Source organism: Scedosporium apiospermum (assembly GCF_000732125.1).
Source record: "Scedosporium apiospermum strain IHEM 14462 chromosome Unknown SEQ_SAPIO_0099, whole genome shotgun sequence".
Classification (NCBI taxonomy): Eukaryota; Fungi; Ascomycota; class Sordariomycetes; order Microascales; family Microascaceae; genus Scedosporium; species Scedosporium apiospermum.
The window spans coordinates 644,944-668,119 of NW_015971800.1; the positions used below are offsets into that span (position 1 = coordinate 644,944).

The following is a 23,176-nucleotide window of genomic DNA, read 5'->3' on the forward strand; positions in this document are numbered from 1 at the left end:
AAATCATTAAGTGTAGATTGTCAAGGAAAGGTCGACCCGATAGAGAGATGAAGGGAGAAAAATCACTGCACAGGAGTGCGTCTAGAAAAGGAAAGGTGTATGACTCTCTTTAAGAGTGTCGGCTGCTGCGAGGAGTGTTTCTAAAAGTCTCTGTGTTAGTTATTCAATCCCGTAACAAGATGCGTGTTTTCTTTGTCTTTCTTCTCGTACTTACGCGGCTGCCGAAATATCATCGACGTGGTTGCATAAGGCAACGAAGAGATCAAAGAAGAGAGGAGTTCCACCGTTCCACATTTCGAGCTGCATCGTACCACTTCGCTTGAAAGTACTGCGGCTCCGGATTATAAGAGCCAAGTAATGAGCACGCAACTTGGAGTCGCTGTCGGGAGTGTTGGCATAGGCGTATCGGGCCGACGTGAGAATCGTACTACACTGGATCCCAGATTCTATAAACAAGTTAGGATGTTTCGCCTTCGAGTTGGAGCGGAATGATGAACTTACGAAGACCCTGCTTCTTCAGAGCAATACGCTTAAGCTCCTCCAGACCATACTTTTCAGCAGAGCAATAAATCACGGTGTCCTTGAGAAGATCTCCATCAACGCTGTGATGAAAGATGGTCGGCTCAACACCACGGTTATCGTCGTTGGGAGGTTCCAGCTCCCACGAGTTGCGCCTCTTGCTGTGAACAAGGCGAGGATAATAATCGCCCTTGTAAAGAAATTCCAGCACCGACGAAAATATTTCAGGTTCTTCGTCGGGAAGTGCAATCCGCTTCGTGTTTCCGTCGGCGACGTTTCGGTGGAGGGCAGTTTGGAAGAAAGGAGAAAGGCAGAGGACTTCTTCGTGAGCGGCAAAAAGCCTCTGCTCGGCACCGACAACGAGGGTAACTACCGGAGAAGAAAGATGGCTGATGAAAGATCACATCTTAGTAAATGATCAGGTCAAAAAAAAGGGGTGCGGCTCATCGGGAATGAAAAACTCACTTCGTGATGGGGGTATCAGGTTCATTAGTCGTAGCAGTCGAGGCAGTTCCCGGCCTCCGGTGACGAGATTCATGCCTCCGCTTGGAAACGCCGCTCTCTTTACTAAAGGATGAACTCGATTTGTTCACCTTGTAACTCTTGGAGAAACTCTTGGTAGAGTCTCGACGTCGGTTTCCGAACATATTCATCGTCTTTTGAATTTAGACTTGACGGTAAATTTAATTCAAATCGAGGTGTAATAGAGATGCGGATTCTAAAAAGATAGAAAGAAAAGATGGAAAAGATTCGTGAAGATATCTGTGCACAAAATTTGGAGGCAGGGAGTTTTTAGGCAGAAAAGTCTATTTTATTGAGAATCGTAAAGAATGATGATTCGGATTTGTTGACCCGTCGGGTATGGAGATGTGATGATGGATTTATTTGATGTCGTGATGAACCTTACCTTCCAGGCTGCCAGGCTTCGTGTCTGGTCCGGATGAGAGAAGAGGAGAATAGATAGATTCACAGAGAGAAGGGGGGATGGTGTCTTATCTATATACTTGGAAATAGGACAGTATGTACCTTTTCGGAATGGGATTTTGTCACATCGTTCACACTACCGTGAATTAAAAAAGGGATGGATGGAAGGCGGCCCAAGCTACCAAATAATTTGATAGTTGGTTCTTTTCCCCTCAGTTTTCTTAATTGAGACGGAACTGAGGCTGGCAGTGCAGGGAGTTATAGTGCCGTGGAGTTGTCGTTAGAGTCTAGATCCTGGACACGTCCCAACGCGACGAGGGGCTAAGGAGGGGGTACATCGAAGAAGTACCGATCGCGACCCAAACACGACATCAGCTGACTTTTTACGGTGGGGCTCGCCAAATTTCGGTGGTGCAGGTCCCAAGCCGTCCCAGGCTGGAAAATTACAAACGGGGAACGAAGGCAACATCAAGGCGAGGTTACGAAGCAAACGGAGCCTAGCGTATTCTGTTGGTTGGGTCGGGGGAGCCACCCGGCCACCGCAGCGGATTCACAAATGGACCTCAAGGCAGGGGTGTGAGGCTCCATGGATCTTTGGGAAGCTCGGCGAGTCACACTCTGCAGGGATGTAAATAGGAGCAAGAAGTAAGAAACAAAAAAAAAAAAATTCTTTCTCGGTCAGAAAACACTTATGTTGTCCAATCCCTGCTGTCAAATCGCTTTAAACTTCACTTTTCGACGAAGGTAGGCGTTCCGTTTGAGCTCCAGCTAATTGGTCGATGTGTGAAAGATTTCTGTGTTTCTAGATTAAGATGGAGGGCAATGGCAGAGGATGGAAGTTCCAAGCTGTGACGACGTGACAATGGAGCTTCGTCGCGAAATTGTGAATTGAGATGGAGCTATCAGCCGTCCCACTAACATGGTCGCAACCCTGGTAGAGAGTGTTTGATCCATCTTCTTCCGTAAAACTCCGCCTCCGTACCCCGGCCAGCTTGGATGTTTGCCTAATATTCCAGCAAGAAACAAGTTAGAGTGGTTTAGATTAGACAGGGATTTAAATGGGAACCCCCATCGCCAGACTCGTACGAAGGATACTATCAAGTGCATTGACCAACCCGCGGCAGATGTCATCCCAGAACTATTATACCGAAAATTCAGCGCTGATTCCAGGACGGACACAAACTTTGGGATGGGAGGGTGCGTATGGTGTCTGGCAGCTTGCAACAATAGGCAGACACCGAGCTTCATGACGGAACTTTAAGGTTGAAGCTGATCATCTGCTAATTGTCTTGTGGAAAATGTGGAATGGGATGCGATAATCACATTAGTTTCTACTTATCTGCCTCGCACCAACGCCGGCAGTCCAGCGGTCCCTTTCCCGCACCCCCCGGAACTCTGAGATGAATTCTCAAGCTCCCTCTCACCGAAAAGAATGTCGAACCTTCCGTCCTTCGCGGGATGCGAATTATTATCGAGGTTTGGACTGGAAGCAATTGCACGAACGCTTTGAGGTTGTCATTTTGGGCATGCCATCTTCGAGAACTGGGAGCGTCGTGAATGTTTCCGGAATCACCGGAACTGATCATTAAAACCGATACATCTGGGACACAGATCGGAAAATATCTCAGCATTCGTTCTGTGATGGTTGGTGATAGTGCAAAGAACTGCAAATCTTTGAGGGGACGCCGGCTCACTTGGCGCAAGGCTTCCTATAGCGAGGTCTGTCTCCGGAATGGACTGGGTTGCGGCTAGCCGGAAACATGTCATCTCTCTCCCAGAAAAAAAATAAATAAATAAATAAAACAGTAAAAAGGAGACAGCGGTTCGCCGAAGGCCGGCGGCCCTCACTTCGTTTCCGAAAAGTCTTCAATTGAGTTGGCGACTGGTTCATCAGCCACACTCCAGCTTCTTAATCCTCCTGTTGCTGTGTAGATACTCTCATCTCATGGGTTTGAGGTGGGACGGCACCATTTACATCAATATTTACAGAACCCTATGGTTATTCCTTCCGGGGAATAATAACACAGCATGAAGATCGATATTTCCTTTCCACGATACCCGGAAACTGGAGATGTGCCGTTCTAAGAACCAGGACGGAAGATGAAGAGGATATCAGGGTAATGAGCCTGGTCAACAATCCGTTCGGGAACTCGGGTTGCAGACATTAACCGCAATCCCGCCAACGGGCTCGATGCACGAATAAGTGTCAAACGCAATTCTCTTCAGCCTCCGTCCTTTTTGGGAGTCCCAACAGGACGGGACTAAGCTCAAACTACGTCCGCTTGCTTCAACCTGCAGAATTTGAGGGTAAGAAAGACCACTGACTCAATACCTGCAGCTTCAGCTTCAAAGCTTTAAAGTGGTGGATGTCAACTGATACATAATTTCGACGGACAAGCCACGTAATTTTCTGGTCGCCAAAGTTCCAGCTGAAACCCCAATCTTGATGGGCAGCCTTGGCGAGGGCACTCGGCAAAATATCAGGAATGTCGAAATATCCTGGGAATCACTGCTTTCTTCTCGCCCGGCGCAATCGCGGAAACCTTGGTAACGAGTAACAGTAAGAATACCGTGAGACACCTCGTATTGGTTCTTGGGGGCTGGCGACCTCCGACCGAGAAATACATCTTACTCCCACCCACTCAACGGCGACGTGCCTTGCAGCTCTCCTCCCCCATGCATGAATCGGAGCGCACCTGGTTGCGAAGCTGTGTGGGTGGATAAAATAGCGAGATGAGAGTGCCGTCCTGTGAGTGAGAGTCCTGGGCCCTCTCGCCACCGACAGGAACAGTATTTATAATTCACGCAAAACGTCAATTGATTTTGAGTAACGATGGAGACTCCAGCCTCATCTGATGAGACGAATAGCCTAGAAAAGAAGAAATAACGTAGCGGCCATTGGAGAAGCTGACTTATTGTCAACGACTGTTCCTGTCGACTCACCATTGCACATTGTCCGACTGATCACCGGTTTTATAGACAATGCGAGGCCACCCATCGAGCTGCCTTTACATAACATGCGCTCGTCAACAGGCACAAGGATCAACTCGCTTCTCTACAGCATGCGAGATTATACAAGAGGTGAAGGATCTACTTCGTGGGGACACTAGTATCTTGTCTCACGAGAGTCCAATTTTGGCTTGGAAGTAGCGTGTCGGAGAATAAAAAGCATTCATCCCCATCGTTGATACGGATGATAATTAGAATGGTCTTGTTTGTGACCTCCCCCTTCCGCCTTCCATCTAAATCAGCAGGGATAGACTGGTGAGATATCAAGTCCGGACGTTACGTTATGCAGCTGCACTTTGTGATTCCGGCAATGTGCCGCATTTCCACCACCGGCATGAAAAAAGCATCGTGTCCGGGGCTCATGGGCAGAAAAACCAACTTTTGGGTCCTTCTTGGGGTTTGGTCATTTCCTCGTTCAGGTGTGGCGGCGAGCAGCGACTTCCCAGCGACATTCTCCACCATGGGCGCTGTGAAAGAGAAATGGGCAAACTCCTTGTGCAGTCCTTGCTGGCGACATATTATTCAGGACAATTGGACTGGGAGACGTCAACAATATCGGTACTTCGCACATGAAGACGTTGGCACTTTACGACCTGTCATATTTGATCGCCTCTTCCTTCCCGATGTCTCACTGCCGCCTCTTGCCCATCTCCCCTTAAACTACTTCATAGGGGGTTCCAAAAGACCACTCATAGCGATCATCAGGCCCAGGGCCTGCTGTTTGTAGGCTCCCAGATGTGTAAAGTCGTAGTTTCGCTTCCATTGTCCCACTTTCTCCAATTGCCCCTCGCGCTGGAGTATGACCAGTGTTAGCTCCTCTCCCATCCACAGGACCCTTGTGGTGAAGTAGTTGATAGGTTTGGTATCAATATGCTGTGTTTCCGAATGTTCTCGAGAAGTGTGAAGTCAAGATGAGCGGGGCTGCAGGGTGGCTATGCTGGAGCTACGAAGGAGTTTAGAGGGGTTGAGAAGGCAAGTCATTGTGCCTTTCTTCGCATTGGAATTGATGTTTGGGGGTTAGGGATATCGGACTGGGTTCGTCCCGGCGCTGGCTGCTCATGACCTCTGGAATTGAATCTTCAGTGGACGGTAAAGTCGCATTGAGAAGCTTTTAATAGCACGCAGAGTCTCCTTGCAGAACAGTCAACTAGCAATGATTGGCTTGCTTAATAGAAATGGCAGGGAATTGATGGTTTCTGCAAGGCGGTACTTTGTACTTTGCCCACCCGAAGACGGTTCTCGCTGCGGTGAAGAATCCGATGCTGACAATGTGGTCGGTACTCGGCCCAGGGCTCTCCCCTCCCTCGCTTCCTCGCCGTCCTCGTACTTCGTGTACAAGCAATTGATATTGATCCCTCTGTGCGGATGCGGTGGCTGCACTGGGATAGGCAAGGTGCCATTGTCGTAACATTGTAGTATCGTATTGATTCGATGTGTGCCTCATGCCTGAGAGTGGGAAGTCATCCTGTTGCTTTGATTGATTAATCCTTCTTTTTCCTTCTTCAAGACGCCGTTCTTGATATTAATCTCAGGACTTGAGAACGTTGGTTCTTGGGGCTGAAGCTATTCGACTAACGGTCCGTGTGTACCTTGGAAAGTAGGATCCGCAACCCCGGAAGACCACCCACCAAACCAGCAGAATACCATCAATGACAATTGGGTGCCCGAATCGTGCGCTAGCTCCTTCCCCATCCCCATCCCCATCGCGTCATGCGGTCCGCTAGTGCAGTTGTAGAAGTGGAGTGTCTTTACCACAATGCAGGCCCAAGCCTGGTAGTTTACCTACACAGTACTTCAATGTTCCTTCCGCCTGTTGTAATCGGCACGCCTAGACGCCCAGACGTTACGAAGTAGACCTTGCCTGGCTGCTTTCATGAAGGTACTTGATGGACTCAATCCGGTAAAGACCGGGGAAGGCCCTGAATATAATCAAATACGATATTACTCGACCTCGCCTTCCACCTCCTCAATCCATCATCGATCAAGGTCAATTCCTCCTCCTCGTTTATCATTCCACGGATTCTGCCACTATCCTTGCAGAGCGGGTGCTTCTCTTCGGCTTCATTCTCACCGCTGGGCTTTCTTGCCATCTCTTCGCCCTTGGTGATAACTCCTTTCTCCCGAACCGACAGCACGAGGCACTCGCGATTTCCATGAGGTGAATTTAACAATCAACTACGTCTAGATGGATGCTCTTGTCACGGAGTTTTCTCTGGATCTGTCGGTTTATATCAAAGCAAAGCATGGATATGTCTTTCCAATCCGTTGATGGTGATCATCCACTCTCTCTCATCCCGTTGCCATCATCACACATGGTTCCTCCGTCTGAGGAAGCTCCTCCACCCCCCAAGCGCCGTCGAAGTCAAGCTCATCTGACAAATTGCTGCCGGACCTGCCGGCTCAGGAAGGTATGTTCGTGGCTAATAAGCCGAGCTTCTTTCGGCTTGGATCGCTACTCGTCAGGGACGGTCTGTACGCAAGCCCTGCTTTATCTTCGTCTACCACTCGATATAGCCTCTATCCTGCCCTGGGTGCTTCTTGCGCCCTTACATATTTTCTATTGAATGTTTTCCCTCTGTATTTGCTACTACTTCCTCCAGCTTGAGTTAGCTATGAGACACATCATACCCATTTATTTCGTAGCATGTACTCCCTCTCCGTCCTTCCTTGTCTCTCATCGGTCATATGCAACGGCCCGCTCGAGACCCGCTCGAGGCCCTCCTGCGATGCCCCTACCCTAATATTAGCAGCTACTAGGCGCGCCTGGAAGCTCTTATTTCCCATTCAGCTAACACCAGACCTCGGCTGATTAGGTGAAATGTACCGGTAATCCTGGTGGCGGTGAGGCCTGCTCCAACTGCCTGAGATTGGAGCTTGCATGCAGCTTCAACAATCCCAATGACACTCCATCTAACAATACGGGTAAGATAGCGACAGTACCAATTGGCTGACACTCTGATTCCCTCCCTCTCATGCGACTTCGAATGAGCCTAACCCCTGTGAAAAGTCTCCCGCACTACACCATCTCGGAGCCATACTGAGGCAGGTACCCTCCGAAAGCGGGCACAGAGGGCATGTACGGAATGCCACTCCCACAAAACGAGGTGCTCTGGGGATTTGCCAATGTGCAAGAGATGTGCGGCCTCGAACCTGACATGCGAATATACGCCGGCCAAACGACGCTTTCAAAATGTTCCCATTAACGTGCAAGGACAGGAGAGCCTCCCAGCGCCGTCTCAATCAAGCACCTCATCGGAGCCTACATCGCCGGATTCTGACGAGCCAATTCAAGCCACTGCCGCTACAATGCCTCCGATTCAGTTTCCTGACCTTGCTAGCCTCGTCAAAGAGTGAGTCGATGGGATGTCTGATTGTGCACAATCTTATTGCTAACCTGTCATAGAAATATCCTTGCTAACAAGGACCTAATTCTGAACCACCTGGATGCCTACTTTGAGTACCTTTATTGGATGCCCTGCCTCGGTTACATTCACAAGTCGACTATTTACGCCGAGCTGGAGGTAGGCAGTCACAAGCAATGTCCCTTGAGCCATCCCCTCATCTGCCCGAATGTAGAAAGCTGGCGTGTTGCCTATTGCTTTTGCTAACTCCCACGTAGGAGGATAGACTGCAACCTTCCCGTGCTGCTGCCATATGTTCCGTTGCAGCTTTCTTCGTTTCTCCCGGACCAAAAGCTGTGGCCTTCGCTCAGAGATGCTCGATGCATGTCGAGTTCCATATATTTTGCAATATTGGAAGCCTTAAAGAAGTCAATCTCTACCTCTATTCGTTTGACATTCTTCATAATCATATGAACGGAAAGTATGCGAAATGTTGGCAACTCATAGCCAACGCGTGCCGTCTTATGCATGGTCTCCAGCTCAACTGGGAAGTTCCTGGTTCCAAACGTCCGTTCCAGGAACAAGAGTGCGCAAGGAGGTTAGCTTGGCATCTATTCAACTTTGACCGTATTTTTGCTGAGGGCTTCGAGGCCTACGTTTGCTGCCGGGAGGATAATATGAAAATCCGGTTACCCTGTCCCGAAGATGCCTTTAATGCTAACAAGGAGGTTTTCGTCGAGCACCTAAACGACAAGCCAATGAAAGCCTGCATTCTTCCCGGATTGCACGGCTACCAAGTGAGGATGGTGAATATTCGTCATCATGTTCTAACGTGAGTTGCCTTTCTTTCCTCTTTTTCCATGTTTGTTTTCCTCTCCCCGCGTCTCTAATGTATAAGAACTCTTAGGATGTCGAAAAAGTTCGCCTCTGGGCCAGTATACCTCCAGCGAGAGAGATGGGAACCGTCAAAAGTCATGGAAGATGTTAGGAGGTTGCAGTTGGAGCTTTCTAGCTTCAGTAGCTCCTTACCGGACTACATGAAACTGTCAGACCAGAACATATCCCGCTGGCTGCAATCAAAAGAAAAGCAAGTCTTTGTCCTCATTCACGGCCTCCTTTGCACAGCACATATCGACCTCTACCGTTTCTCACTGCCCGGTATCCGGGAACGAGGTACCCCAGATCTATTGAAGAAATTGCCGCATGACTTCATAGTGAAGTCGCAGAAGCAAGCCATAGCTCATGCCATTACTCTCGCTCGGTTTTGGGAGACGATATACAACCAATCGAAGGCAATTCAGCGCGGGAAACTCCTCTTAATTGGCGATTATAATATTGCTCCCCTTGTTCAGCAATGCGCCAAGGTTCTCATGACCGCAAAGCAGCACGAATTATATCGAGATTTGACGTCTCATAGCACAGCTCCCTTATGGCGGAACGAGCCTGCGGATGGCCCTTCGGTCCGTAGACTGGTCGATTCCTGTCTCCGTATACTGCAGCCTTGGTCCAAGGTGATACCGTGTGTCAAGTCTCGAGTAAGTTGAGCCTTCCCCTTCCCGCATCAACATATCCCCCCACGCTGACACGGCCGGCTGGTTTGTTAGTATGATGAACTCATCAAGAGTGTCGAGGACTTCGACCGGACAAGCAAGTACGAAGAAGAAACGAGCCTGAAATTGGCGAGCAGCGATCCAAACTCTGTTAGGAGACTTCCGGGGCCTCATTACATCCTTGAAACCGCGTATATGGCCGAGGCCCAAAGAGACCAGATGAATGCTCCTCCAGTTTCTCCAGCAGTGTTTGCTCGGTTTTATACTGCCGCTCTGCAAGAAGCTAATTCCACGCATGACCCGTATACTGGCCTTGACGCCCCGGATACTGACTGGCGGTCGGAGTTTTGCCCACCAGGGATGCCAATCGTACTGGCCGAAGCTAGGGGCCTGCCCATTGAGCAGCTCGATATCAATGATCCACCGAACCGCCTCGAAAACACAGCGACCCTCATGGCAGACACACCTAGCTCAGACACCGGAGCCGGATCTCGGGCCGAGGCCCTGGCTACCACATATCCCCATACGCAAAATATCCCTATTCAAAGCACACATGGTGCCGATTTCCAGATCAATTTGGGGGCGATGGCGCCGCCTAATCCTTTTCTCGGCTCCCAAAACATGGTACACCAACACCAACCAATACCATACTCGACGGCGCCACCCGCACCACCAGGACATAGGTTTGGTCCCCACCTCTATAACCCTTTAGGGGGTCCGATGGACCCGCAAACACTCCAGCAACCTCGGCCATCGCCCCATCAGTATCCTCACAATCAATGACTGCCTGTTGGCAGAAATAACTGCGGCTCTATGACGAACCCAAGGGATCCAACGAAAGCACATGGTCTTCGGCGGTGTGGGCGATAACGGGCTTCATAGATTGGTCTCGAAGTCTCGCCATTTCCGAAACGGAAAAGAGCATTCCGAGTGTCTCGAATCGGCAGCCACTTTGGTGATACATGCCACCGCCGCCGAGCGTTTATGGTGGAGGATGCATTTAATGGTAGTCACCGTAAAGGTGACTCTGCTCTCAGGAGCTAGCCTGGTATCTTCAGCATGGTTATTCGATATTCGTCGTCTCCATTCGCGACAAGAGTAAAATTTTCATCACCAATTATCGGAACTGCCATGGGTAGTCTGAAAATAAGAGTTCCGCAGCCACTAATTGCTTTCCGATCGAAGGTGCCTTGAATTTGAACGTGCCTATCGAGAGGAAGAGAATGGAGGGCTGCCCAGACTTCAATCGAACCGGCGGGAGAGTTATATTGATGTTTAGAGATGGCATACGTGTCTGCTTGAATGAGGATGGCCGGAGGGAATGATTTATAATACCCATAACTGACACAGTGGTTTCAAGGCGTTGGCAATTTAGCGGCGCGTCTGCGGAGGGCAGAGTTCTAGAAATGCCCCATAAAGAGGTTTCTGGCGGCAAAGATTTGGGATAGATCCCGTCTTTTGGACACGGTCCGCATACTCTCTTCGCCATATGATTCTGGTAGTCGTACTGCCAAGAGGGTTACAGACCGATCTGAGCGAAAACCCCATGGAAATATACGGATTCCATGACCGACCATGTGTCAACGCGATGCCGTCAAATATATCTTAAGACAGCTACCGAGGAGACAGAGAGCCACTGAACGATGCCAATCGAGGTATCTCTTTAAGGAGCGAACGCGTTATAAGTACGATCTCTTGAGAGGTTTCGCGAGCTAGCCGGCGCGTGATTTGGAATTGACGCGAAATCACGTGATGGTTCCCAGCATTCTTGGAGGGACAAGAGTCTCATCCAATGTTTCACTTTTCATGGCTTGTCGAATTTGATATCTTCTCACCCGGTAATGCGAATCTGGCCTTTTGATACAAGACCCCCGGTTTCGTCAGTATCCGTTCGAGGGATCGGACCTAACAAAGCCGTGGTGCGTTCCGGTGTTGGTTCCATTCATTCTCGGCTCGTTAACGACTGCCTCAAGCGACATGAGCTGACGTGGAGGACCACGTACTTCATTCGAACTCGAGGACTTGATGAGGTGTTGGGCCCGTCAAAGGCCACGCGCAGGGGATCGTTTTTTGGTCGTCCTATCCATGATCCACGATCTATCCCGAGCCATGACACCTCTCGTTATAGAATACATAGCAAGTGCCTTTATGAGAGTAGTTTAGTATGAAGAGGAATCCATCTCCGCATCGCCCCTGCATCGCGGCAATTGGAATGGTTAAAATTCCCCGACACGCCTAGCTTGTCGGATATAACACCATTATTATGCCATGTGTTGCCCCCTTTCATCTATTTACGCACGCTACTACGTTACTCCTTTGTCCGAATGCCTCGCTTTGTCGATCTCTTCGATGAACTTACGTACGTGCGGATGCGCGTCCTCTGATGCTGGACATTGCAATTGATGATCTTCCGAGCCGCAAGCCTTCGGCGGATCTGTCGGTGTGATGATTTTGCCGTGGTGAGATCAAATCACCAGGTGTCAACTACGCTCTCACCGCGGCTGGCACCTTGGTCTTCTTTCAACGGCTTCCATCTAGCCGGGCTGGGGCCTAACTTGGAATTTCGGGACTAACCTGCTCAAGAGTTCTTTGATATTTGAAACCCCCGCTCAATTAGGGTCTCAAAGGCACGAATCGAAGCAAATTGGCTGGCTTAGTCGGGGCCCGGCAGTTTGACTCTCGAGTGCGCTCGTCGGCCATCTCCTTGGCGACTCCTCTGTCCCCGCCTGTCCATTCTGTCTCCATTCGTCTCCTCACTCGGTCAGTCTCACCACATGTTCCATTACTATAATAACCTCGACTTCGCCTGCCGTATACGAGATGCGGCTGCTTATGTTTGTTTCCCACGTCTCAATATATTTCAAATTAATCGATGTGCATTAGTTAAAATTCCCCGGGACAAGTCTCGGTGCACGTCTTGAGGATCCCCCAGGCCTTATTATCCGTCATATTTCGTGACAGCGGAAGCAGAGAGCTTCGAGACGAACCAAGCCGTCTTCCCCATAGGTGGAATTACTTTGTCCGGCCTTCCAGCGGCAAGCACTTGAGCCGGACCCTCTGCATATTGATCTGCAACCCAAGTCATACGCTCCTTTTTGCTGGACAGATAATAGAAGGAGCCTCGACGCGAGCCGCTGAGCCCGGTCGCAAGCCGCGAGGGGTGAACCCTTTAACCTCAACGTCACTCCGCGATTTGGCAGCGGCATGGGTGTCATCTGGCAGCGGCCAAGCCCGCCCTCACACGAGTGGCACAACCCCAAGAAGATGCCCATTTCGAGCCGTCACCACTCGCGCCTTGTTTCCGGCCAGTGTCCCATATCTTTTCGGTCCTCGGGTGAAAGGCAAAGCTCAAACCGCAATGCATGATACAACCTGGCACCGCCGCCGAGAGATTCAATTTTAATTGATTGTCTGATGTTCTCGCCCGCGTTCACAACCACAATCGAGACGCGTCCAGGGATGGCAGGGTGGAATCGAATCTTCCAAATCAGCATACCCTCATTTGATGACAGCACGGCTGGTGTACTTGGTCCTCTAGATGAACGCCGGCTCGCTGAGGCGACACATACTATGCCGACGAGGTATATACAACACGAACGAGGCGACCCTAACCCCTTATGAGCCGCAGAGAGCCAGGATTGAAGCTGGAGGACTAGATATCCGAGATCGGTTATGGTATTGTGTCCCAGATCGACATACGGAATATCGTATCATCTTTTGAATAACTTCTGATTCTTTTGCGGCCTCTCCCCCTTACCCCTTCCAAATCCGTAGTGGGCCACGGATGGAATCGAGGGGTAAGGGCAATAGCCAAATGAGGCATGGCCCCTCCACAACTTTCCCTGTCTATCCTTCACACGGAAGTGGCAAAAGTCACTTGGCCGTTGGCGATGGGCCCTAAACGTCCGGGATTCGTACGCCAGCTGGGGTTTGTGCGAGGGCATGGCGTAAGCCCCGAAGGTGTTCCCCTCTACTGACTGACCTAGTCTATAATCCGAGCTTTTCAACTTTCCGCTGTGGTCTTGTCAACTGTCTGTTTGAACTAGTCACCAGGTTCACAGACACCCTGTGCCTTGGTGTCTTCGGGTTCTGGTTCGGGATAGTCTCTCGTTCGGGCCTACAAGATCGCCGGTCTCTTTATTTCCCGTTATTGCAAGAATAATAGTGCCACAACATGGCCCCTGGTACGGTTATCGATCTCTTCTGGGGGTTGATACTTTCTGTCCTTGGCCTAGGACGCACTGTCCCAGGATTGCTCTTTCGGCGGATCAATGCTAACGGCGACCCTTTATTGCCACCGTCCGAACGTCCCGTAGCCCAAGTAGGACAGGCTCACATGTAGAGCGGGTGCGGACTTGAGACGGGTGGTCCTAAAGCCTGATACAACTCGCATTCCTGGCCTCGCTTATCTGCCATTCTTCCTGGGCACCGAAAATCTCATGGATACTCCGAAAGTATCCCAGGCGTAATAGCACCCTTAGGACCGTGATCGACCCTCTTTTTCAGAAAAGTCCTATCGACTTTGTCTACCTCGGAGACCCTCATATCGGACCTGACCGCTCTTGAATGAACGCCGGATGGATCCCGACCCGCTACGCCATGATGAGCTATTCCCATCTAGGGTATTTGATGTCTCAGTCTACAAACCTAAGGGTGCTCTCAGCGCTAGGACCGGTGAGAGGAGGGGGCGTTCGTAGAAGACCGCTCTCTTTCTTTCGCCCCCGCGCCCCTCCGTTGTAAGTGGCTAGCATTGATGGTCAATGGCTTGCCAAGGATCGACGGACACTCTGGGGAGGGGGGCAGGTCTTTTTGATACACAAGCCACTCTTCTCGATCTCACCTGAACTTTGCTACTTTGGACGATGAGGGCTGCCACTTAACCTTTGGTCATTTCGACCGGAATAGCTGTCAGTTGGCCCGCTACGACCCTGAGGTCATGGGTCATGAACCTGTCGACAAGTATCAATTGCATGGAGGGTGTGCCCAGTTCCCTTGCTTCCGACGCCCCGTATCAGACATACTTCCCTATGTACCGCTCTTGAAAGATACGGCATGCTCTCATCGACAAGGTTGTTGCGGCTTATGCCTTTCTTAAACCATCCTTCCCTCTGATTGCTCATTTTTCGAAGGGCTGTGATCATGCCCGGGACAGGCATGGCCACGCAGTATGAGAGGGGCTTAAGGGAAGTTCCTGGAGGAAGTATCGGAAAGTTTCTCTGTTCCATGGTGTGGCAACACCTAGATAGGAACAGGGCCTCGGCGGCCCCTCCTTTGCCCCTCCTCCTCGTCTGTCATGATTGCTACAGACTGGTGTGTCGACTGGCTAGGGGGCGTCATATCGACACGCCTAACTTGTCGTCCAGCGGGGAGTTCTTTCTTCCCGCACCAGTGAAGGTGCTAGAGGTGGCTAGTGGCAGCTAGCAGCAGTCTGGGCGAACAATCGACGCCGTGCCGCTTTGACATAGACAGCGGGGGTTTTATCCATTCCCTGTTTTCGCGGACACTTGTCAGCTCGGGTAGGCTAGAGAAAGGGTACGCTACTTTGATCGACACCATTGAGTTGTCATGCACCCTGGAAAGTCAAATTGTGTCCAGACGCCTCTCTCGCTCTCTCTTCACGCTGGTTCGGTTGGATGATCATTAGAAATCTCTCCGCCACTTACTATTGAGTTCTCCCGACCCCGCTGTGCCATGCCACTGCTGTGTAGTCGATACATGGTCATCCCTCAGTGATACTCCATAAGGGAGGGTTCGAGCAAGCAGTGGCTCTATGGGAGTGATGAAAGTCGCGGACGGATGGACGGATATAACTCCCATCTCCATCGTCTATTTCCGCCCTTGTGTGCTGCCTACTCGACGGTTAAAGAAAAACGACGTGGCATCGTGGTGTACACATCTACTTTGACGTTGATTGACAGCGGTACCCTTGCAACTCCCGGCGAGGGGAGCATGTCTGTGCTTTTGTCAAATCCAGCCTAACGTTGGAATCTGTAGACAGGACCGTCTACGCGTTGGTGGAACCTAGAGTGAGCGTTTCGGCTCCATGCTCTCCGAGACGACCGAACATCAGGAGAGCCTCCCCCGACGAAGGCCGAGTTCAACCAATACAAGGTAAAGGTCGACATCATCTGCACCACTACAGGAAAGCGAAAAACGACCCCCGACACGCCAAAGGGTGTCTAAACGACGCCTCAAAACTCACCTACCTCCACAACCGCACCTTCTGCTCCGGTGACAGCGGGGAGGAAAAGCGAGATACGGTCCTAAGTCCGCTAGTCACTATGGCCTTAACTCCCTCAGAAAAAAAACTCAGTTATCTCCCGTCGTCTTCACTTCTGCCCTGCTCTGAAGCAGATATGTGAACCACGGTGGGATCGTATCTCTCTCTCCCTACTCCCCCCGAACATGTCCCGAGTCTAAATGACCCAAGAAACATATCAAAGTTTAAACTCTTCGCCAACTCTTACCCTTTTGAGAGATACAAAATCCACCGACCCAAACTTCTTCTAAACTTAAGAAGCCCTTCCTCTTCCGTTTTCCAAATCAGGTCAGGCGATTAGAAACCCACTTGCCTTCGAGAAGCGAAGCGTGGTCGGCCCAGCGTGGGAGAAACCTTATGGCCCCCGACAATCACGCTAGACTTGGCAGATTTCAGCACGTTCGAAGCTATGAAAGTATAGCATTTGCCTTTTTTTCCTCTTTTGTACAAGGGCGGGGAGGGAAACGTCTGAAGTGACCAAAAAGCGAAGAAACGAGTTTCGTGAAAGGTGGATACCAGAAAGTTTTCCCGCCTCTCCTCTTGCTCTTGATGGTGACAACGAACCGCTGGAGCCTGCTTTCTGTCTTTCACTTTTGTACACTCTGCTACTTCTATACATGGAGGGCCTGGTGCGATTGTTTTGTTTGGAATGGATGGTTCGGATCCGTAGAAGGGATATACCTAATTTTTTTTTTCAACTTTCTTTCTTTTCTTTTTTTTTTTTTCTTAGCTCGAGAGGCGTCGTTCAGCCTCCAAACCATTTTCGTGACGTCGGCCCAAGCGAAGCACGCGGTACGGAATCATAAAACGAGAGAAGAAACGGTGACTGCTATGTAGGAAGAATTCGATAAACCGGATATGTTCTTTTTTGGCTCGGATAATGGTATATCAAATTGTGCCTGCAAAGCCGCACACCCCCCCTCTTCCAAATTTCATGGCAATCTCCCCAAGCCTCCCTAAACTAATAACAAAGGAATATAACCCTGAATCTTGTTCAAACGGGAAAACTGGGAAATTTGGAGAGGAAGAAAAGCGGCATAGCCTCTATCGAATAGTGTTGGATTGGATTAATTGATGTCTGATCTCGACAGCCTCCGACCCAAGCAAACACACAACTGAAAGAGAAAGTCTGGGGATAATAATATATCTTTTTCTTTTATTTTTTTTCTCTCCCTCTCTCTTATTGTCCAAGAATTCTTTCCATTCGAAATAAAAGAGAAAAAAAAAAAAAAAAAAAAAAAAAAACTGTCCCTCTATACATGAGTCCTGTATCCCATCCAATGGCTGGCGTATGGGTTGCCAGTCCAATTCCTTCTGCCGAATGAGTCGTTACCGTCTCTCTCGTACACACGAATTTTGGGTTTTCCGCATATTCTACCCCTCGGATTTTGTCCTTCCAGTGTTTCCTCTTCCCGCCCGAAATAAAAACCATGCTTCCAAATAGTAGTAACAAGACAAAGAGAAAAAGAAATGCCACGGCCTTAAAGAAGATCGACAGGCCACATGAAACCGACGCCACGAGGAAGGGGTACGATCAAGGGTATCCTTCCCACGTGGTCGCAAACACCTTCTTCCGTGTAAATCTATATAATACCCAGTATTATCCTTATGCCAATGATTATATAAAAAACAGCCCAGAGTGATGAACAAAGACATTTGAGACAAAGAAAAAGCGAAACTTGAGTAGATCAGCCCTAGGGAGTTGACCAGTTCCGATATGGTGGAGGGCGTAATAAAGGGTGGGTTATAAATCCAATGTATAAATGAGGTAGATAGAAATGACATGTTAGAAAGAACGAGGTTGGTTAAAAGACCAGGGAATGGTGGTTTGGTGAAATGTTGAGCCCAAGAGAGGATCGAGTCAAGGGAAGAGCGGTTTAAATGCTCCCACGTTTGAAATGGCCGCTACGTTGACGCTTTATTCTGAGGTCGTCGTCGAAGGAGCTCGACTCTCCATCACTTAGCGGGGCTGCTGTCACAGGAGGCTTGTTCTCGTTGGCTCTGCGAGCTGAGTTTGCCGCGTCGGATTCGGCACGGGCGTTGTTGATCATGGTAGGCAGTTGCCGTCTTCGAGCATTAATGAACCAGTTTGAGATTTGATCTAAGGCGAGGAGATGTTAGAGGTGGAACACTTGGAAGTCTGTAGGAATGCACCGGCGAAGCTTACTCATTTGAAGACCTGTCTGTCTCATGAGCTCCTGCTTTTCATCTTCAGTTGGGTATGGGTGGTGGAGGTGAGCCACAAACCAGGCCCGCAGCTTGTCCGTCGTCTCCTTGGGGAGGTTTCCGCGGCGTTTCCGCTGTTTGGTATCCCCGGCCATGCCTGAATGGCCCACATCACCGTACCTCACGAAGTCATGATAGTGGTGGGGATGGTAACCGGCCGGTGTGTAAGGGACTCTGTCAAAGGGGTGGACTGAGCCGACGGAGAGAGATTGCACCCTCGAAGGATGGTGGTACTGTTGATAGCTGAAGGGGTTGTGACGGAATTGCGTCGGCGGGCCGTCAATCACGGGGCCTGCAGAAAGAGGAGTCTGCCTAGGAGGCGGCGGGTAGTCGTCCGTTGCTTGCGAGTGGTGAACTGCGACGCGAGGAATGGGTTGGGAATCCCTCTCGTAGGTGATGTGAGGCAATCCTAAGTTGGGCAGCGCTGGCCTCCTGTCTCTTGACCTGTCGGCGCCCTCAAGGACTAGAGGAGATTGGAGAGCTGGCATTGCTCTGCTGGGGAGAAATGGGCTCGTCTTAGCCGAGCCACCCCAGCTGTCTGAGGCTGGCGTCCATGGTGTCATCGTAGGTGATGGCTGTCGCCCTGCTGGGACAGAAGACTGCGTTGAATAGAGCCGAGGCACCCTGTTCACTCTTTCGCCGCTTGCTGCATCATCGATGGAGTACCGCCTGCGCTTGTTATTGTTAGAATTAGGAGAGTGGACATATTCTGGTGGTGTAAAGGCATTAGAAAGTGCTGTCGTCGGTGAGGTTGTAGCCGACGGAGTTCTAGCTAGAGAATCCTGCGGGGAAGGAATCCTAAGCTGGAGCTCGGGGAATGCCTAGTTTCACTAAAGTGTCAGATGAGAATCCCAAACTAGATCAAGAGCATCTTTTTGGTGGTCGCCTGTAGCAATCTGCTTCAACATCCCCATCAACGTACCTGTCGGATCGAGGGAAGAGCAATCTTCTCTGCCCGGCGAGGCGCATGTTCTGCGAGAGTCCGTGGGCTATCCCAGGGGTAGCCTCGACTGAATGTGGAATGGGGTGCCGGTGCGGTCATGGCGATCATATTGCAGACGACACAGAGGGTCTTCCCTTCGGATGCTAGACAATCGCCGTAAAGAATATTATCGTTCGGCTGGTCCTTCGGAGGCCTGTAATACCAAGATCCGCAGCGAATCGCGTAGTTTTTATGCGGCTGGAAGGTCTCCCCGGAGTGAAGGGTCCTGACAAGTCTAATGGAAGGAAAGCAAGAAACCGGGACTGAAGGATTGGTGCGAATGCGAAGATAACGCCAGAGAAGAAAGTAATAGTAACGAGAGATTTGTAAGGCAAGGTGAAAGTCCAAGCTCGACCCAGGACAGACGCTCAGGGTGGCGGGGTGAAGGCCCTAAGGATGTCGGTCGGGGATGTTGACGTATAAGTGAAGAGAATGGAGGTGACAAGGCACGATGGCGGTCTCCTGAGGATATATATATATACACATATATAAATAGATCGGGTGTGTCTTGGGGATGCTTATACCGGTTCAAAGGGCTGACCGACTGTGTGGTACTTCGGGAAGCTCGAGTCGAAGCAAAGCTAATAGATTTGTGGTAGGATGTGTGTTGTAGTTAGGGAGACCTGTCCACGGATATGGAAGATACGAAGTGCCTCTTTGCACGATAAGATGGGAAGAGGGTCCAGGTAGACTTTATCCTCAATTCCGAGCAAAGAGGAGTGAGAAGTTGAAGAAGCAGCCAGCAGAGGTCGAGGGAGGCAGAAAGTGTGGGGGAGTATGAAGGTTGAAGTAGAAGGACAGCATGCACGAGTGGTTGTGCCTAAATAGGTAAGGCAAGGACATAGAAGGGACACGCCGCAGCTCCAGAACTTGACTTTTATGTAGGTTGTTTTGGTGTCTCTTTTGGCTTTTGCAACAGGCAGGCGTAGTGGAGAAAGTAGCGTTCGATGTACGAAGTACTGGTGGGTAGCGTAGTGTCGTAGAAGGGGGAGTGGGAGAGGGGGGGAAGTTGTAGTGGAAGGAGTGAGTCGAGTGTAGCTCAGGAGAGGTCCAAGGTGTACGCGGTACTAACGAGGGAGGAAGGTCTAGTGTAAGTTGGCTATGTCGCAGTGGGAGGAGAGCGTGTACATAACATTGATACAAGACAAGCCCACTGAACAGAGGAAGCGGCTGGGGTCTGGTGGTTTACACGGGGGTCTCCAGAAGTTAAATTGACAAATCGATGGAGCCTTGAAACTGGAGGGGTGGCAGCGTAAAAAAGGCAAAGCCCCAAACACACGACACGGACGGCCCTAGTCCCAAGCTACCTGGCTACTTCGTACATGAGGATTGATGTGATGAAGAAAGTGCGCACTGGGACGACTGACTGAGTCTGAGCGGGTACTATGACTAGTACTTCGAAATGGGAAGGAAGCATGACTGTGAGTTGAGAGCTCCATTGTGGATTGTAGGTATTAGTGGACTTTGCGAAGTACGGATACCAAACGGGGGAGAGACAAGAATAGCAAAAAGGAACGAAACGGAGTGGATGTAGTAATACTTGTGTGCAAGAAGTAGCAAGAGCAAGAGTCGGAGTACGTCGCACTCACTCACAGGTCGCAGTGACCCCGGCCTAGTAGAGTAGCAGCGACGGTGTGTGAGGCGAACAGGGAAGTCGTTAGTGACTTCCTCGAATACCGTTGGAAATACCGAGAGCATGGGGATCCATGTCTCGAATGGACGGGGGTATGGGGCTAGAAGGGGTGTAAACCCACACCAGCCCAGAGCACACTAACTATTTTGCACAGCGCCGAAGAAGGGAGTGGAGATGGATGAGGGTGAACTTGGGAGGTAGCAACATCCCATGATTTATGATATCCATGATGGATGGACAGATTAGATCAAGGCTGGTAAGGCGCCTGTCTCTCGCTCAGTATGTAGACCCGGCCCTAATATTACCACATATTTAGACATCTCAGGGACTGTAGCGAGACAGATCAGATTGCTGTAATTCTTTCTGGGCCCAGTCCCATTCAGCGATAGCGTCATCGGAGCGAAGGCCGAAACATCAAACATCTCCATCATCTGTGGAAGAAGCAAAAAAAGCCCACATGCTGATCATATCCAAGATGGCTACCTGCGACTGGGGCGAGGCCATTGACCTCGTCTCGAGTAGTCTCAATGAAGGAGGCACGCGGAGTCTGCGCAGGGGAAGAGAAAGAGCTCCCCACTATGGATCTATTGATGTGTTTTGAGGAGCAGCAGGAGCGACGGAGCAACGCAGAACAGCAGATCCATTAGCTCGAAAAAAATAGCTAAGACAGGATCTGACGGGAGACTATTGCCGCAGGGTACTGGACGAGCATCCAGGCATGCATCAATTGATCTGATCCCGTACAGTGTGTCTCTATTGCCAGGCGAAAGCAAGCTGGCCGACCACTAACATAATGACGCTAACTTCAACTATCAAGCTCTCATCGTCGATGAAGATTGAGCGATGGAGATCCTGAGCACAGATAAAGTCTTTGGTTGTACGTTTGCGAATTTTCATGGGATATCTCGGCTCAATCGGAGACTCTGAGAGGATGTAATTATTTATCAAGAAAGTCGAAATAAGCGAGAAAAGTGTTCTTGGAAACCGTTACAGTAATATCAAACAAAAATATATCAATACTACATCAACGCACTATCTAACCTCGCTGATTCCACCTGCCTCCAAGACTCTCTCGCCTGGGAAGTGGAGTTAATTGCATCCCAAGTCGCTGCGGAGGAAGGCGTGGCCGTCGACGAGGACGAGAGTTCAACTGAGAGGCGGCGCTCCCTCTAGAAGCAGAGGAAGGTTCAATTCGAGCATTGTCCAACTTCGTTCATCGCTCCCAAAACTATCAATCGAATCGATGTCAGAGTTTTATACTGCTCGTACCCACGCCATTTCAATTCTGCAACCTTACGATGCTCTGCATCTGCAACCGCCCTCCCATAAGGACTTACATCCACGACCCCCTTTCATCACCGATGACATGAAATGTCAGGGTTACAGGGGACTTGGGCGGGCGTTACTGGCAGACTGGCAGACGTTGACGGTTCCTGGGTGGATTGCGGGAGAAGAGTAAAGTGGCAAGGGTGGCGGGGGTGCAGTGTGGGTTGCAGGTTTGAGGTGATGGTCTGGATGCTACCGTATCAATTGATATTGATCGATGATACGTACGAAGTACTTCGTACTTGCATACAGAAGGAAGGGGGCGTGCTAGTGGCAGCAGCCAACAACCCTACAAGTAGGCTGGACAATGGCCTGGGCAGGGGGCGTGTACAAGGATGAAGTAGATCTGGTTGGGCTGGCTGGGCATCACATTGTGTCTGTTCTCCTCCACTTCGTAGTATTACTTCCTATGACCCTGCACCTATCTATTACATTATTGTTTTCCAGTGCCGGAAGGATGTGAAGTCCTCGATGGTATTGACAACATTAACATCCCTGAGAAATGTGCAGCATGCGCATAAAGCAGCGAGAAGCTGACAACAACTTGATTGGAATTTGAGAGAGTTCTACTGAGAAGGATGGGTATGCCCCATTGACAATAGCACTGGAACCAGGAAATCCCAGTAAGACCGAGAAAACACAATCGGTATTCAACTCACCATTGTTTCAACAACGGTGATGAGCAGGGTCTACGAAGTAGTGAGACTTACAATTTGCAGCCTCAAGATCAAGTTTGGGGAGATCACCATCGTCAGTTCCCAACTGGGGATCTGTTCCTGTGCGAACAATATTTTTTATTTTTTCACCGAGAAGGGGAACCAAAGAAAAATGTTTCAAGCGTTGCAATGGGCGAACAGACGCCCGGAAGGGTTTGTACCGGAGAGTGGAACGTACCATTTTATGATTTTCACTGCACGCTCAGATGCCAGCCCACATGCTTAGTCTATTTCTTCTTACACTCGTGTCAATATCAGGTAGGTGTAAGTGGCCTCAGCAAAGCGTCGAATAATTCGATGTGCAAATTGCCTTAACTCCTTCACATAAACTCTTCCACTCCACAAGGAGTCATCGCGGATCCAGGGTTGCATCCTATCAGAAGATGGATATTTCTTGACATCAAATCAATACGAGAAAGGAATGATTACCTGACAAGACGTCGTATCAAGCACAACAGTCCTGGTGAGAGAGATAGCCCCTCATGCCCCCTCGCTGAATATTAATCGCCCCCCGAGCAGCGGCATATGTGGATATCGTAACTCCTCAGGCAGTTTTGACTACGTTTTGACTGGCTACTTGGCGCAGAAGAAAGTACTGCTATAACGGCCAGTTACCTTGGGTTCCCTCCGATGCCGCGCCGGTTGCTTCCACAACTCCCACACCTGCGAGGGGGTGCCGTCTCCTGTCTCC

At 50.1% G+C, this 23,176-nt stretch overlaps 3 protein-coding genes across 3 annotated transcripts; 1 reads left to right on the forward strand and 2 right to left on the reverse strand.

The window, feature by feature from the left end:
• Positions 1 to 109: 109 nt before the first annotated feature.
• Positions 110 to 1,166, reverse strand: SAPIO_CDS5631 (BTB/POZ domain containing protein; the record flags this gene model as incomplete). The annotated part of the gene is made up of 4 exons (XM_016787919.1): positions 110 to 140; positions 215 to 446; positions 502 to 908; positions 985 to 1,166. The coding sequence occupies 4 exons, from the start codon at positions 1,164 to 1,166 to the stop codon at positions 110 to 112; spliced, it is 852 nt and encodes a 283-aa protein (XP_016642234.1).
• A 6,592-nt stretch (positions 1,167 to 7,758) lies between these two features.
• Positions 7,759 to 10,126, forward strand: SAPIO_CDS5632 (uncharacterized protein; the record flags this gene model as incomplete). The annotated part of the gene is made up of 5 exons (XM_016787920.1): positions 7,759 to 7,802; positions 7,856 to 7,973; positions 8,072 to 8,625; positions 8,701 to 9,328; positions 9,398 to 10,126. The coding sequence occupies 5 exons, from the start codon at positions 7,759 to 7,761 to the stop codon at positions 10,124 to 10,126; spliced, it is 2,073 nt and encodes a 690-aa protein (XP_016642235.1).
• Positions 10,127 to 17,479: 7,353 nt separating this feature from the next.
• Positions 17,480 to 18,870, reverse strand: SAPIO_CDS5633 (Homeobox domain-containing protein; the record flags this gene model as incomplete). Its single annotated transcript, XM_016787921.1, has 3 exons — positions 17,480 to 17,703; positions 17,770 to 18,649; positions 18,751 to 18,870. 3 exons carry the CDS (start codon positions 18,868 to 18,870, stop codon positions 17,480 to 17,482), a joined length of 1,224 nt encoding a protein of 407 aa, XP_016642236.1.
• Between the last annotated feature and the right edge of the window lie 4,306 nt (positions 18,871 to 23,176).